Source organism: Thunnus thynnus, chromosome 24 (genome assembly GCF_963924715.1).
Source record: "Thunnus thynnus chromosome 24, fThuThy2.1, whole genome shotgun sequence".
Classification (NCBI taxonomy): Eukaryota; Metazoa; Chordata; class Actinopteri; order Scombriformes; family Scombridae; genus Thunnus; species Thunnus thynnus.
Window position 1 is genome coordinate 10,527,103 of NC_089540.1, and position 15,362 is coordinate 10,542,464.

The window sequence follows — 15,362 nt, forward strand, 5'->3', positions numbered from 1 at the left end:
AGAGAAACTTGATTTATTCCCGCAAAATTTGACTTACAAAACAAACACTAACTTTACAATTATTTCCATTATTTTCACACAAGGCCATATGTCTTTGTGTTTTGCATAAATTAGTGCCTGGAGTGAAATAAAGTGCACATATTTGGCATGGAAAAAAAGATGAAAATTGGCCAACTTGGCTAGTTGACTACCTCATTTAAAAATATGTTAATCAATGCGTATTGTCCCTTTCAAATACATTAAATAACCTTATGATACAAATTCTTGTAGGGGCAATTACAGTATATCCCTATCAATAACAATACAAAGACCCATGAAAACACCAGTAAGGCTCTGTTAACTACAACAAAAACAAATACATAAGTAGTATTCAATATATCCACGCCTTCTATTTTTGTCACAGTCTAAGAGTTGAGTTGTGACATGCAGTATATGAATCAAATCACTGTAGCGGACTCAACATAGTCTAAAAGAGGGCTTGGTTATTTCAACAGAAAAAAGGAATTGATGTTTCCTATAATGGTTACAGCAGCTGTTCCTGTTCAAATATTTGCAATAATGGGTGGAACAGTCACGTTCTGAGTATTTTCGTCATCAACAGCTTCACTTGAGTCTCGCAAGCGAAGCCACTGTCAGAGCAGGACGAGTCTCACGCAAGCTGGACATCTGGATACTCTGCCTCTGTTTCTGTCACAGGATGTCTCTCCTCCAGAGTCTCATCTCTCAGGTGCTCAGCTGGACTGGCCTCTGTCAGTTCCTGGTGGTGGTCAGTACAGGACTGGTTACTCTGGTTGCAGTTTGGACGGCGAGGCTGTTGGCCGGACACGCCTGGTACATGCACAGGCTTTCCTGCTTCAGCAAACCTCCTACACACTCTTGGCTGATAGGCCATCTGGGCCAGGTAGGACACACACACCAGGGCTGGTAAAACACACACTAACATACATGTAATAATGACAGACAATATCCAACTTGTATTACATTTAAATATTTCCACAATGCCACTCTTGAAATGCATTTGAATGATTTGTAAATGGTGAAAAACCACATCAGGAAACCTAATTGCACATTTGTCAGTGTGATACAGGATGTGTTCTGTGTTGCAAAATTACATAACATCCTCTTTTTGATAAATATCCTTTAAAATGCTGCGTAACAATTCAGCAAACTCACTTTATTCACCTTTAATTTGAAAGATAAAGCCATAAAGTAACTGATATGTATTGTAATGTATTGTGATATTTATTTGTGCATCAGATGCGGAGTACAGAGGAAGGTCTCCTCCGGGTGGATGACTTGGTGCAGACATACACACACTCTTGCAGCTGGTTCCTCGGTCCTTTCTATCACCTGGTCAGACTCTTCCATCCGGACTACGTCAAACCTCTGCTGATGGCACCTGGTAGAGTAACACCCCATCAGTCAGATTAAATGGGATATATTTGTATTATTTCCTTAAACGTACAGTATGCATCAGCGGAGATGTTATCAGAACTGCATTAATATTAAACCACATTTCCAAAGGCCCCATTTAATACTTAATGTTATTTTCACGCTCTTCACTGCTTCTCCCCATCCAGCCAGCATCACAGTGAAAGATGAGCTTATCTACGGGCATCTGCGTCCATGGCTCGGTGAGTTGAACAGGCCACCTTGGTCTGTTGAAAGTCTGGGTTTCTCAAAGTTGATACCGGTAATCTGATTCAACATTTCTTAACACTAAGGAAGATGACAAAGCAGTTGAGTAAACCTGTTTGTGTGGGAGTCAATCAGCCCTTTGTCTGCCTTTATTTTCATATATTCAATATACAGTACTGTGCAGTAAGGTTGTTGTCTGATAAAAGTCACATTTTCCTTCATTAAATTGAACTCCTGATGACATTATTGGTGTTTTTTTTTTAAGACTAATAAACAATTTACTATCATCCCCACTTGTAAATCATCATATCTCTATCATGTCCCAGGACAGAGTCTGTTGGTAAGCAACGGAGAGGTGTGGTCCCGCAGGAGGCGGCTGCTGACTCCAGCTTTTCATTTTGATATTCTGAAGAATTACGTCATCAAGTTCAACACTTCAGCTGACACCATGCATGTAAGACGTTGTAAAAATGCATACAGTGTTCATGTTACTGTTGGTTGCATGTTATTTCTGTTGTATGGTAAATATTGATTTTATACATCAGTATTGGTGTAAAATGTGTGCACAGCCTTTAGTGTCAGAAACATTAACTGCATGTTAATTGCAATGGTGGATTATTGTGGCTGTCTCAGGATATTGCTGGCTTTATCAAAACTTAAGTCACATCCACAAAAATACAATCTGCCATGAGAATTTATAGTCTTAATTTGGGTATAAATGATATTATAATTTCCCAGGGGTTACTTAATGTCTAATTTATTCTTAATTTGTCAGTGAGATTTTTATTTTTGCTTCAAACAACCCATATTTTGGGTCAGATTTTCACCCTGTGCATTTTTTAAAAATGTCCCTGTCTGAAATAAAACCAGGGTTATTACGGTTATGTAGCATTCACAGTAACCATCCAGCTACTGGGGCGTTCTCCATGTATGCATCTTTCAGGAGAAGTGGCGGCGCTTGGTGGCAGAAGGCACGACCAATTTAGAGATGTTTGACCACGTCACTCTAATGACCCTGGACAGTTTATTGAAATGCGCCTTTAGCTACAACAGCAACTGTCAGCAGTGAGGACAAACACTTTACTATTTTCCACTGATACATTCTATTACTGTTATACTTCTTCTTTTTTTTTTTTTTTTTGAATAATGCCTCTTTCTCCAGCTCCTCCAGTGAGTATGTGTCAGCCATAGTGGAGCTGAGTGATCTGATAATAGACCGGCGCCAAAAGATTTTACACCACTGGGACTGGATTTACTGGAGGACACAGCAGGGAAAACAGTTCAAAAAGGCCTTAAGCATTGTACACAGGTAGAGTACATACACAGGTGTGACCTTCTCACTTTTATACAGCAAATAATATAAGAATCTTTAAGTCTACTGTAACACATTTTTACTGAAAAATGGCAGAAACCAAGCTGTTACTGTAATATCTTACACCATATCCTTTTTGCATTAAATACTATTTATATTCTACTCTTGTATTGTATTCTTGTTATAGAGAACCTCATTTTATTACATTACTTTATCATATTGAAATATATATTGTATGTTAGCAACCTTGTGTGTTGTAAAGTACATTTTAATGTATCAGAATACATCATATTACATTGTGCAGTATCACATTATAACAACATATTACATCTTATAATATTCAATCGCAACAACTTGCGTCGTATCATGTAGTACAGTAACATGTTGTGTTCTAGCAAATCCTATAGCGATGTCTGTTTTATTTGATGATATTCTGTGTTTTGGGTAAAACTTGTTGTTTGCAGGTTTACCAGGGAAGTGGTGCAGCGGCGCCGTGCCCTCATCAGCCAACAGATGGAGACAGAATCACAATCTAATCTCACCACAGCAGCACAGAGGAAGAAAGATTTTGTGGACATCATACTGCTGACAAAGGTGGGACAGAAGACAAAGAGTAACCTTAAATTACTTTAAAAGATCAATTAATTCTGTATTGTGTTACAAAACGCGTGTGTGTTGCAGGATGAGGACGGACAAGGCTTAGCAGACGAGGAGATACAAGCTGAGGCCAACACCTTCATGTTTGCAGGTACAGGTGGAAAACACAAGTGGAAAACAGTCATAAACTTTCTAAACTCTCTGTGCACAGAAATAAGCAATGGTGCATTTTACTGCTTATAAATTCCATTTTTTATTTGTTAGAGGAAGAATTAGTTATTTTTCCTCAACAGTCTCACTTTAATGTGCAAACGACTCAAAAAATAACCATTAAATCACAATAAAATTTAACCTTCCTACTTTTTCCACAGGTCATGACACCACAGCCAGTGCGATTTGCTGGACACTGTATAATTTAGCACGCCACGCTCACTATCAGGAAAGATGCCGACAGGAAGTAATGGATCTGATGCAGGGACGAGACAAACATGAAATAGAGTGGTGAGAACACACACACAAGATCTCAACCACTGGACATCTGATATTCATTTTCTTTGTAAAACTGCACTGTAAGAGGTGGGGAATTAGGAGCATTTAAATGTGAATATGCATTATGCGTGCATTCACAGGGAGGATCTGTCCAACCTTCCCTTCACCACCATGTGCATCAGAGAATCTCTCAGGCTGCACTCTCCTGTACAGGCTGTAACGAGGAAGTACACCCAAGACATGGCGCTACCAGAGAGTCGGACAGTACCACATGGTGAGAGGGAGAGACTCTTGGCATCAAAAAAAGCTTCAAAATGTTAAAAAAAATAGATTTTAGAAATTTAGAGGTTTATAGAGCAGAGTTTTGCTCATATTCTTGCATGTCAGCGACCCACTTTAGATCACATACTTCATGGTTTTGATTGGGGATTTCCATTCGAGAAGAGTTTACATTAAGCCAACCTCAACTGGGAAGCGAAAGGTCTGATCAGAATAATTTCAGAATAGCTTCACTCACTACTGATAACCAGTATTGAGTGAAGCAGTGAATGCAAACTATTCTCTAAATACTTCTTTTTTCCTGTAAACCTTCCCCAGGAGCTATCTGTCTGGTCAGTATTTATGGTACACACCACAACCCTGCTGTCTGGACGGATCCACATGTAAGAAATAAACAATATGTACTTCCATTTTCTTTTCACTTTAGTACAAATCTGTCATGTCTGACCTGTGTGATTTAAACTCTTCCAGGAGTTTAATCCTCTGCGTTTTGACCCGACCAACACAGAGGGCCGAGCTTCTCATGCTTTCATCCCCTTCTCCTCAGGCCCCAGGTAAACTGTCTTCATTGTTATAACTTCTAGGCCGAATATGGTCTGACGTTATTAGAAATGTGTTGATAAAGAAAAGGAGTTGTGTGTGTTCACAGGAACTGCATCGGTCAGAAATTCGCCCTGGCAGAGCTTCGAGTCGTCGTGGCGTTGACGCTGCTCAGGTTCCGCCTGGCCCCGGGAGTGGACCCCAAACTTGGGAGCAGTTCTGGGGACGTTCGCCGTCTCCCCCAACTCGTCCTGCGTGCCGAGGGAGGCCTGTGGCTGCAGCTGGAGAACTTGGAGGAACCGCAGGAGGAATGATGCAGCAAGTTGCCGTGTTCACAACAAAAAAGGCCTCACACCTGGGAGTTTGTAAAGTGCTCTTCTTGTCAGTTTATAATTGGATTTTTTAAAATACTACTGTAAAGATGTAAAACAGTGTAATATGTTTTACATCTACTGTACTGTGCTGTATGCAATACACTGTTCAGAAACTATTTTTAATGTATTAAGTTTTGTTTAAATAAATCCTAAGTTGAAAAAACATATCCCCCTGCTTAAAATCTCCTCTACAGAAAAAAAGAGACTTGTGAAGTTAAAATACAGGTTTAGGACAAATAAAAACTTGATTATCCGCAGGACCTGGGCTAGATTAGAGCCTGAATGAACTGGGCCCGGTCAAGCGAGGGCCAAAATCTCCAGGCCAGTGCATTACTCTTTATGTAAAACAGAGAAATTAAATAAAACATGTATAGTAGGGGCGTGCAATAGCATGCTACAAGCCAAATTTGACCCTCTATCAAGTGTAAAAGCAACACACTGTATGTGGCTGCAAATATTTCTGCAGGGACAAAGTACAACAGCACAAACCACTAGAGAGATATTCACCTCTATCTCAACCTTTTAAACTATTATGCAGGCCTCTCAGAAATTTGTGAAAAATATAATCCACTGTTTCTCAGAGCCCTCAAACTCAGTTTACTGTCTAATAAAAGACTAAAGAAACCAGAAAAGAGTCACATTTTAGAGTCTGAAATCAGAGAATTTGGGCTTTTTTGCTCAAAAAACTGCTCAAAACGATTAATCTATTATCAAAATAGTTAAAAATAAATTTAATAGTTGGCAACTAATCAATCCATTGACTAATCGTTGCAGTGCTGTATCAGACTGCTGTATATTTCAGCTCAAATGGCTGGGGGCTGTCATTATTAAATGTGCTGTACTTAAATAATGGATGGTACTGATTTTCTCTAATCATAAGTGTGATTAGTGCTCTTCTTTTTTTCCGGAGGTTTCCAGCTGTAGTAACAGTCAGTAGACAGTAGGAGGCAGTTGTGTGCAGTGGGGAAATCGGGGAAAATGAAGTTCATATGCAGTTTTTCAGCAATAAAACAATGGTTTCGGATTAGTATTAGACACTACTGTAGTGAGTATCCAACAATGAAGTATATTCAAAATGATATTAAATTATATAACAGCATGTCCTCATGTGGAGGCGTGGACATTGTGAGCCTGTTGTGATTTCCTTTCTAGATGGTAACCCTAGATTTGCGAAACTCGCGAGATGTGCGGGTAACGACTACTACTTCTATCCATCTATCTCGCGAGAATCTCGCAAATCTAGGGTTAACGTGTAGACGCGACTCGGTTGAACTTTCACTTTCAGCTTGCTTCAAACTGTCGTCGCTCACGACTTATTTTTAGCTTAACGCATGTAGCCTACAACACTTTCTGTTTTGAGTAACGTTGCTTGACATGTTCCTCTCGGCTCACAACGGAAGCAGTTTAGTTTTAACCTCGTTTGTGGCCGCCTAAGTGACGAGGATGTGGCCGCCTTTGACATCCGTGATGCTGTGCGGTTGGCTGTGTGTTTTAGTGGCTGTTGTGTCCACAGTTTCTGGTAAGTGTATTTACTGTTAATCGACTTATAGCTGATTTATAGCTTCTTCTCATGGGTTTAATGTATCTTTGTGTCGCAGTATTGAAATGCTGCACATTCATGGCCCCACCCAGTGTAAGACTAGCATGAGGTGGTGAGGAGGTTCACACTAATGCTATCAACTGTCAATAATACAGGAAAGAAAGTATAAATGAAGAGCAGAAGAGAGAATATATACTATAACAGAGTCTAACTGAAGATTTATTTGAAAGGAAGGCCATGAATTCAAATAGAAAACACTATATCAGTGGTGGAAGAAGTATTCAGATCATTTACTTAAACGTAAAAGTACCAATACAGCAATGTAAACACAAATCTGTTTTCAGTTTTTGGACTTTTTCTCTAATCTTTAATTTTTTCTGAAATATTGGATCATTTGAACATTTATTGAAATGAAACCATATGAGAAGTTTAGAGGGAAAAAACACTATTTGGTGGAGCTGTTAACAACTCATAGACATCTGAAATGTGACCCCGACTACACACTGCTTTTTGTATGACGTCAAAAGCCAAAAAGGTTGGAAACCACTGGTTTAATCTTTAACAATGTGTTATATTTTAAAAGCTTGTTATATTATCCATTGTGTCAAATCTTCATCTGAAAAGCAAAATCTGAAAATCAAATGGAAATGAGTAAAGTACCAGTAGGCTACCTCAAGATTGTACTTAAGTACAGTACTTGAGTAAATGTAATTAGTTACTTTCCACTACTGTAAGACTATAATAGTCCAAGCAAAAGAGAACATACATAAGAGAGTAACAGACTATAAGAGAATAAAGGAACAGAATAAAAGTAGAGGAACAAAGTAGAAACAGAATAAAAAGACTACAGAGAAGAGCAAGAATGAAATAGTCAGTAAGCATACTCTATATTGTCACCTATAAACCATTTTAACATGTAGTTTAGTGAAATATCTTTTTTCTTCTTAAAGAGGTGCTGTACTGATTAAGAGATGCAACAATTAGTCGATCAAAAGAAAACTAATCAGCTACTTTTGATAATTGAATAATTGTTCAAGTAATTTTTCAAGCAAAAATGCCAAACATTTACAGGTTCAGTGCTCTCAAATGTGAAAATTTCTTACTTACATCACTGTAAATGTAATATTTTGGATTGTTGGTTGGACAAAATATGACATTTGAGGACTTTGCCTTGGACTCCAGGATGTCATGATGCGGGTTTTCATGATTTTCGAATGTTTTATTGACCAAATGATTAATTGTGAAAATAAATTGGCACATTAATCTATAATAGAAATAATCATTAGTTGCAGCCCTATAGTGATTTAATATTAGAGTTCAATCAAGATGGGAAACTTACAAGACACTGACTAAATAAATAAATCAAATAAAAAGTAAACATCTTGACTTTTAGTGCCTTGTATGTGTCTGTTAATAAATTTGAAGTTTCTAAGCCCAACCCAAAATAACCGATGACATCATCAGGGTTACTCCAGAGCCACAAAAGAATTTATACAACTGTTCTCGCTGTTTCTTCACCTCACTGTTTCCCAACTAAAACTCACTGCCTCCAAAATGATCAGCCTTCCGACCACCCAGCCTCCTCAACAACAGAGCCGTAATATGCACAACAATCACAATAAATCACCTCTTCAATCCACTCTTTGCTGTTACTTATGTCCATATCTTAAGAGTCAGTGTCCAGAGTCCTTTTAAAAAAGCATATTTAAAGGGTGTTAAGTCAATAAAAACAGCACACTGAGCTTCATTTTGTCTTCACAGGGTCAATTCTCTACAAGAAGGTGGACGATGATGTTGTCTTCAAACCAGATGCGGGCTCTGTGACTGACAGCACCACAAGTATCATGTGGAAACATGGTCCTAACATTGCTATTGAGTGGGATGGAAAGGACATTGATTCCTTTCGTCATTTCCAAAGTATAACGAGCCGAGTTTAGCTCAACTCTTGCTTAAATTTTTAATCATCTGTGAGTTTAAGACTTCTGTTTATAAACTAACACTGTCTATGTTTGTTTATAGACCGTACTAAACTGAACATTTCAAGTGGAGAGATGACGATCACAGGCCTGACTCTGAAAGACAACGGCCCGTACACACTAGAGATAAACGGCTTTGCCTACAGTCCAATTACACTGAAAGTCATCTGTAAGTGGATAGATTAGACACAGTTTGGTAAAGTTTATCAAGGTTTTCTCCTGTCCCACTGCTGTCAGATTTTGTCAAAAAAAAATCTGTTTGCTAGTTTGTGAGAGAGAAACATCAAGGAAATCAGACAGTGGGAGTAAGAAAACGAAAATGTGACACGCTTATGGCTTTTTTCTCTTTTTTTTTTTTCTCCTAAATAACAACAGCTGCCGTCTCTGCACCCACTGTCTCTGAAGCCTGTGATGAGGAAAAGACTTCATGTACTTTGACCTGTGATGGCAACATCACCGGTGCTGAACCAGTCACCTATAACTGGAAGTTAGACAATTCACCGAGCGTGTCATCTAAGACACACACTGTTACAAAGGTATTGTTTATAGAGGATGAATATGTTGATCAGTGTGTGCGTGTATTTGTCTCTTATAGTTTTTTTAAACCAAAAACGTTAATAAACTTCACTACAATTCAGCATTATTCCAAAGCGCTGCATTGGCCGATCACACAAGCTCACTAGAGCTGTAACAAATGATTATTTTCATTATCAGTTAATCTTCCCATTATTTTTTTGGATGAATCAATTATTCGTTTTGATCTGTAACACATCAAAAACCTGTGAAAAACATCCATCACAATTTTCTACAGCCCAAGGTGATGTCATCAAAGGGCTTATTATGTCCAACCAACAATCGAAAACTCAAAGATATTTAATTTACTATAATGTAAGACAAGGAAAAGCAAAAATCTGAAATTGGAGAATGAAAACCATCAAATATTTGGCATTTTTTCTACAAAATAAGATGAATCAATTCTAAAATTAATTGCTGAATTTCTGTTGAGCCACTAATCATTGCAGCTCTAAAGCAGACAGTTCTGGTAGATAACTTTTGCAACATGAACACTGTGTTTCTCCATGATGAAAGTCAAAATGATAACTTTCCAGTGTTGTAAAATCTTAGGGCTGCAACTAACGATTATTTTCATTATTGATTAACCTGATGATTAGTTTCTCCTTCAATCAATTAATCATTTTGCGTATAAAATGTCAAAAAAAAGTAGAGAGAAATACCAGTTATAATTTCTTAGAGCCCAAAGTGATGTATTCAAATGTCTTGTTTTGTGTTTGCAACAGTCCAAAACCAATTTTTCCCTAAAACGATTATTCGATTATCAAAACAGCTACAATAAATTTCCTGTCAATCGACTATTTGATTCATTGACTAATCGCTACACCTCTGGTAAAATCCTTTACTGGAATATTATAAACTGTTGTGCAGAGTTTTGGTATCTGATAAACATTCAGACTCATTGATCTACTCAAACTGGACTAGAGGATCGTATTTCATCGGCTGTGTCTGAAATCACACTATTTACTATATAGTTCACTACACTTAACACTTATACACATTTTATTTGAGTGTCCAATATGTGAAATATATGCACAATAAATTGCCCTTAAAAATTCCCATAATTGACTAAAAAAAGTCTCCATGGTATGTACACTACACTACAATCCCACAATGTGAACGTCGGGACGACACACGTGGGACAAGATCTCATTTTACTGCTCACTGTATATAGAGTTAACTATCCAGTGTGTATTATACAGTATAGGGAGTTGGTTACGTGACTAATAGGGATTATTATGAGTATGATAGATGAAGATATTTATTGAATTGGATGAATCCTCAGAGGAAGCGTCTCGTTAAGGCTTGTTACCTTTGGGGAATTTAAACATACAGAAAAAATGAAATGTTTAAATGTTTGGTTGTGATCTAATATTTCTCCTAGGAGAACCACTCAAGCATTATCAAGTTCAGCTGTGAGCTGGAGAATCCAGTCAGCAAGGCGAGCAGCCAACCCATCCCCAACCCTTTCGTCATTCGTAGCGGTGAGTTATCACAGTGAAGCGTTTCTGTTCAACTCCTAGACACAAGAGGAATTTTCCATTGTGGCCCGACTCATTGCTGCTGTTTACAGGACCTGACAAAACTGAAGGAGGAGGTCTGAAAATCAACACAGGGCTCACAGTGTTCATCTGTCTGCTGACTGTTGTGGTGCTGCTGGTTCTTACTCACAGATGGAAAGCAGGTGACAAATTGTGATCCTGTATTTACTCATTTTATGTGCATTTTATTAATATTAGCAGTTAGACTGATGTGAGATTTTAATCATTCTCTTGATTTTCCTGCAGGGATGTGGTTCTTCCAGAAAGGTAAGAAGTCTTTTAAATCTCTGAAAAGAAGCATTTCTGATAGAGAGGGGTGAAAGTTGGTTATTTAAGGAAAGTAATCTAAAGTATTGTACAGTCTTAGTGGGGTTTTGTTGTGTTTTTTTTGTATTTTTTGTATTTGTGTGTATAACTGGGCACATTAATCCTGTGTTTATTCACTGACAGATGTTGACAGCGGCAGATTTTTCATGTAAAAGCTCCACAGTAAACACCAGAGTTTGGATTCAGTCAAATAGATTCAACCAGTAAAGGTTTTTCCCTCTAAAGCTGAAAAGTTCCCACAAGCCCCACATCCAAAAAAACAGGTGCTGGTGGCAGACTGAGGCGCACATAAAAGGAAAAATCTCTGAAGCAAAATCACAACTCACTCCAAAATGTCATGTTTCAAATGACTTGCTCTTTATAAAAAATTTTAAAAAATGTAAATCAGACTTGTCCTGACCAACATGTTGTGTTATTAAAATGCATGCAGGATTCTTTGGTTTTCTTTTATAGAAAATATGAATTAGGGGACGCCCTATTTGGGGGTTTATGGTAAACTTTAGTACTTTTCAACCTGAACCCTATTTTCTCATCTTTTTGTGTCTAAGTAACTGTTTCATGGTTGCCGGCTGCAGCACTCTCACACAAAAACTGACTAATTTTAAAGATTTATGTCCCCATTAATCACTGAGACACAAAATGATGGGAAAATAGTGTCCAGGTTGAAAAATACCAAAGTTTCCCTTTAAGATGGCGATGCTGAACTGCTTTGTTGCATCTCTCCCCCTTATTTCTTGTCATGTCTTCACTATCCCAATGTAATGATGGCAAAAAAATAGCCCAAAAAAATGTGAATTACAACATTTTATTATAAACTGGACATAAAAATTTCTTTTTTTTTTTTTTTTACAATTTAAGACATCTTAGGTTTGAATTTAGGGTAGAATTAAGAAATATCAGTTTGGTTGGTCCAGCAGACATCGTGTTATCAACTCTGAAGGTGATAATGTGATCATTTACATTTAGTTGTTGTTTTTAGCAACACACTGCACCTCAAAAAAACTTCCTGAACACATTCATGCTCACAAGAGGAAGAAACTTATTGATTTCTACGACTTTTCCTGTTGCACCATTAGACCAAATAATAAATTCTTAAATGACCCATTAGACTGAAATACACAGTTCTACACTTGTCAATGCTGAACACATCCAGAATGATTACTTTTTTTTTTTTACTTAAATTTTAACCTACTTTTGAAGGTCTGCACTTTGCTAAGTTATTTCTTGTTTACATGAAGCAAACAGTGATAAATATGAACTTTTTAAAACATATTTCTGCTGTAATTCTGTCCCTGCAGCCTCCATGCCGTGGGAAGCAGGTCAGTAACTAACATAACTTACACTATTCTCCCTGTTTATACTTTGAAAGTGTTGTTTGAGACTGTGCTGTTTCTTTGCTGCACTGTCTCACTGTCTCACTGTCTATTTTTCCACCACTACAGACTTTTGGAGGAAGGACAGGCAACGTAAGTTTCAGCTCACAGTCTGTTTCCGTTAATACGATTGAAAAAAAATTGACATCCACTATCTTACTATTAATCCAGCAAGAGCTGCTGCTGAATCTAATGGCACCCCTGCTCGTCAAGATAAGGCAAAAGCAGACGACGGTAAGATAATACTGAAAAATCACCTGCTTGTGTCTACATACATGTTTTACATATTTTGAGTTAACAAGTGATGTTAAACCTCCTCCACTATCACTACTAACTTGTATTTCCTGTTATTTATGTTGGCAGAGGAAACACCAATGGCATAGACGCCAAGCAAACTGTAAAACCAGATGGTCCACAAGATCCAGAGTAACGCTGAGATGTTTTAGGAAGTGCTCATGTTGAGTGAAATTTTACTAAAAGTGCGTATACAAATAATACAAACAACAGCACTAAAAGTCAAGGGTATGGGACCAGTCCAGTGGTTTTTACACTGCACAATATTTCTTATTTTTTGAAGCAGTCTAAAATTAATAATAAAGCAGATAGTGACAGTGAAGTTATCTTAAAGCTACTCCAAATAAATAAGTTTTTGATCTTTTAAACTGACTAAAAGTAGGTATTAAGGCATGTTTGAGGTTTTTCTTTTACTCTACCTGTTTATGTGAACACATTAAATCAACATTTGCATTGAATAGATGTTTTTAAGGCTGCAGTGCTGCCGCTGACATCCATTTATCTAGCTATTATCGTCATTAAGTCACATGTATTAAAACAGTATTTAAAAAATACTAAGAAGGGAGATTATAAAGTTAAGTTTTTAAAAAAATGGAATAAAAAGAGAATAAGACTACAGTTCAGGTATCATGTAGGGATAAATAGAGCTGAAATGAATTAAAAGCTCTGACGTTGAAGAACAGAATTTTCTAGAGAGGCAATGAGGTGCCTTAAAGTTTAGACAATAGCAGGACACCCAGCGAAGTGCGCTTTCATGTGACCGACAGCATACCGGACACCAGCTGGCACCTCCAGCACATTACAGCAGAGGCCGGAGAGGATCAGAGTGCTATCAGAGGCAGGTTCTGGTGTGGATCCATGCAGGCTCTTTGTGGGGAGGAACTGTACTGACAGCAGAGGGGGGAAAAGGAAAGCTATTGTCTGGTTTGGGCCGCCCGCTCAACCAACAATCAAAGCATTGTGACTCGTTATGTGTGTGTGTGTGTGTGTGTGTGTGGCAAGTATGTAAGATCAAACAAAGTCAATCATTTTTGTTGTTTTTTTTGCCATTGAATGTTTAGGTTATGTTTATGTTTTATCACTCCTGCAAACCAGAATTCCTTTAAACACTGACCATACTTTACTCATCTCCATCTTCGAACGTTAATGTTTTAATATTTCCTCTGTGTTTTTTAAATTCTGATGTTGAAATGTCTTTTTTGTGTCCTTCAGATGCACTGTGTCCATGTTTAAATGGAGGTTGATGGGGTTTCCTTTGGCACTTACTTTTCTTTTTTTCTAAAGACACTCATTCTTAGTTTTTCCTTGTATTTTTTTTTGTAACAAAGTATTAGACTTATAGTTAAAAGAACGCCACTTTCCATGATCAAATCATCTGTTTTTCTAAACACAGTAATGAGTTTCAGATGATTAAATTATCTGTAAAGCTCTTTTTTTTAAATGCAAAGCAGGACTAATTAATTGAGAGCATCAATCAAGAATGAATTATAGCATCTTTCGACCAAACATTAGAAAAAAAAAAGATCAGACATTCCTGTGTTCTACCATTTTTTTAGAAAAAAGGCACTGACCTATTGATGCTCTGTTAGATGAGTATTTAATGTGATTTGTTGCTGTGTTTGTGGACTTAAAGAATGTGTGTATGTGTGTATATGTATTATATGTTTTTATATGAGCTAATAAAAAAAACAACCTGAATGAAGCTTGTAGTTTTGTAAATCGACTCACATGAAGCTATTTTGACCACTTGGCAGCAAGTCGACACTTTTCACTGTCACTGATGAAACGCTGAGTCATGTGTACTGAAGGTTAGATCACCTCTCCAAAACAGATTGTTGGACAAGGCAGCTGGCACCTTTTCAGAGGAACAATGTTTTCCTGATGATATAATTATTTAAAGGCCTGGACGAGCACAAATGTCCTCCAGTTAAAGAGCAGCAAAACTGAAGTTCTCCTTATTGGCACTCCAATTCAGATTCAGTCATCTCCCCCTTTCCTCCTCAGTCACTAAATTTTGGTGTTAGGTTTGACCCTCAGCTGACTTTTGATGACCATATAGGACATCTATGCAAAACCTCTTTCTACCATCTCAAAAATATCTCTAAACTCTGCCCCTCTCCTGGCAGGAGCGTCCAAAAGCTCCAGTAGGGAGAGTGGGATAAGATGAGCCAATTTTTAAGGTCTTTAGGTAAGAAAAATGAGACAGAAGTAGAATGAAAACATCTACCTTTATTTCAGGATGTCTTTTATCAAAATTGAATGTATCTATGGCAAAGGGACCTGAAAATATGACTTCTCAAAAGAACGTGTTCAAATTGCCCCGGGCTAGGGGTAAGTTGATCCAAATGGGTGGATAAGTTGAGCTATCTCGAGGTAAACTGACCATCTGACTTTTTAAGACCATTCAACAAATAACTATTCAACGTTCCTTGCAGTTCCTCAAGCCTTTAGAGGTTGAAGTAGCTTCTTCAACTCATCACTCAGTGGGAAAGATGCCTCATTATTTTGT

General features: G+C 37.6%; 2 protein-coding genes across 2 annotated transcripts; both read left to right on the forward strand.

Moving 5' to 3' along the window:
- The first annotated feature begins 15 nt into the window (after positions 1 to 15).
- Positions 16 to 5,502, forward strand: cyp4f3 (cytochrome P450, family 4, subfamily F, polypeptide 3). The gene is made up of 13 exons (XM_067582710.1): positions 16 to 901; positions 1,258 to 1,402; positions 1,581 to 1,634; positions 1,965 to 2,092; positions 2,582 to 2,703; positions 2,801 to 2,947; positions 3,415 to 3,544; positions 3,632 to 3,698; positions 3,919 to 4,048; positions 4,177 to 4,310; positions 4,634 to 4,698; positions 4,787 to 4,869; positions 4,965 to 5,502. Exons 1-13 carry the CDS (start codon positions 698 to 700, stop codon positions 5,167 to 5,169), a joined length of 1,614 nt encoding a protein of 537 aa, XP_067438811.1. The 5' UTR covers positions 16 to 697; the 3' UTR covers positions 5,170 to 5,502.
- A 959-nt stretch (positions 5,503 to 6,461) lies between these two features.
- Positions 6,462 to 14,551, forward strand: LOC137176784 (SLAM family member 9-like). Its single transcript, XM_067582711.1, has 11 exons — positions 6,462 to 6,748; positions 8,531 to 8,686; positions 8,789 to 8,914; positions 9,121 to 9,281; positions 10,703 to 10,802; positions 10,892 to 11,002; positions 11,106 to 11,126; positions 12,485 to 12,505; positions 12,629 to 12,652; positions 12,731 to 12,793; positions 12,923 to 14,551. The coding sequence occupies exons 1-11, from the start codon at positions 6,673 to 6,675 to the stop codon at positions 12,940 to 12,942; spliced, it is 879 nt and encodes a 292-aa protein (XP_067438812.1). The 5' UTR covers positions 6,462 to 6,672; the 3' UTR covers positions 12,943 to 14,551.
- The last annotated feature ends 811 nt before the right edge of the window (positions 14,552 to 15,362 follow it).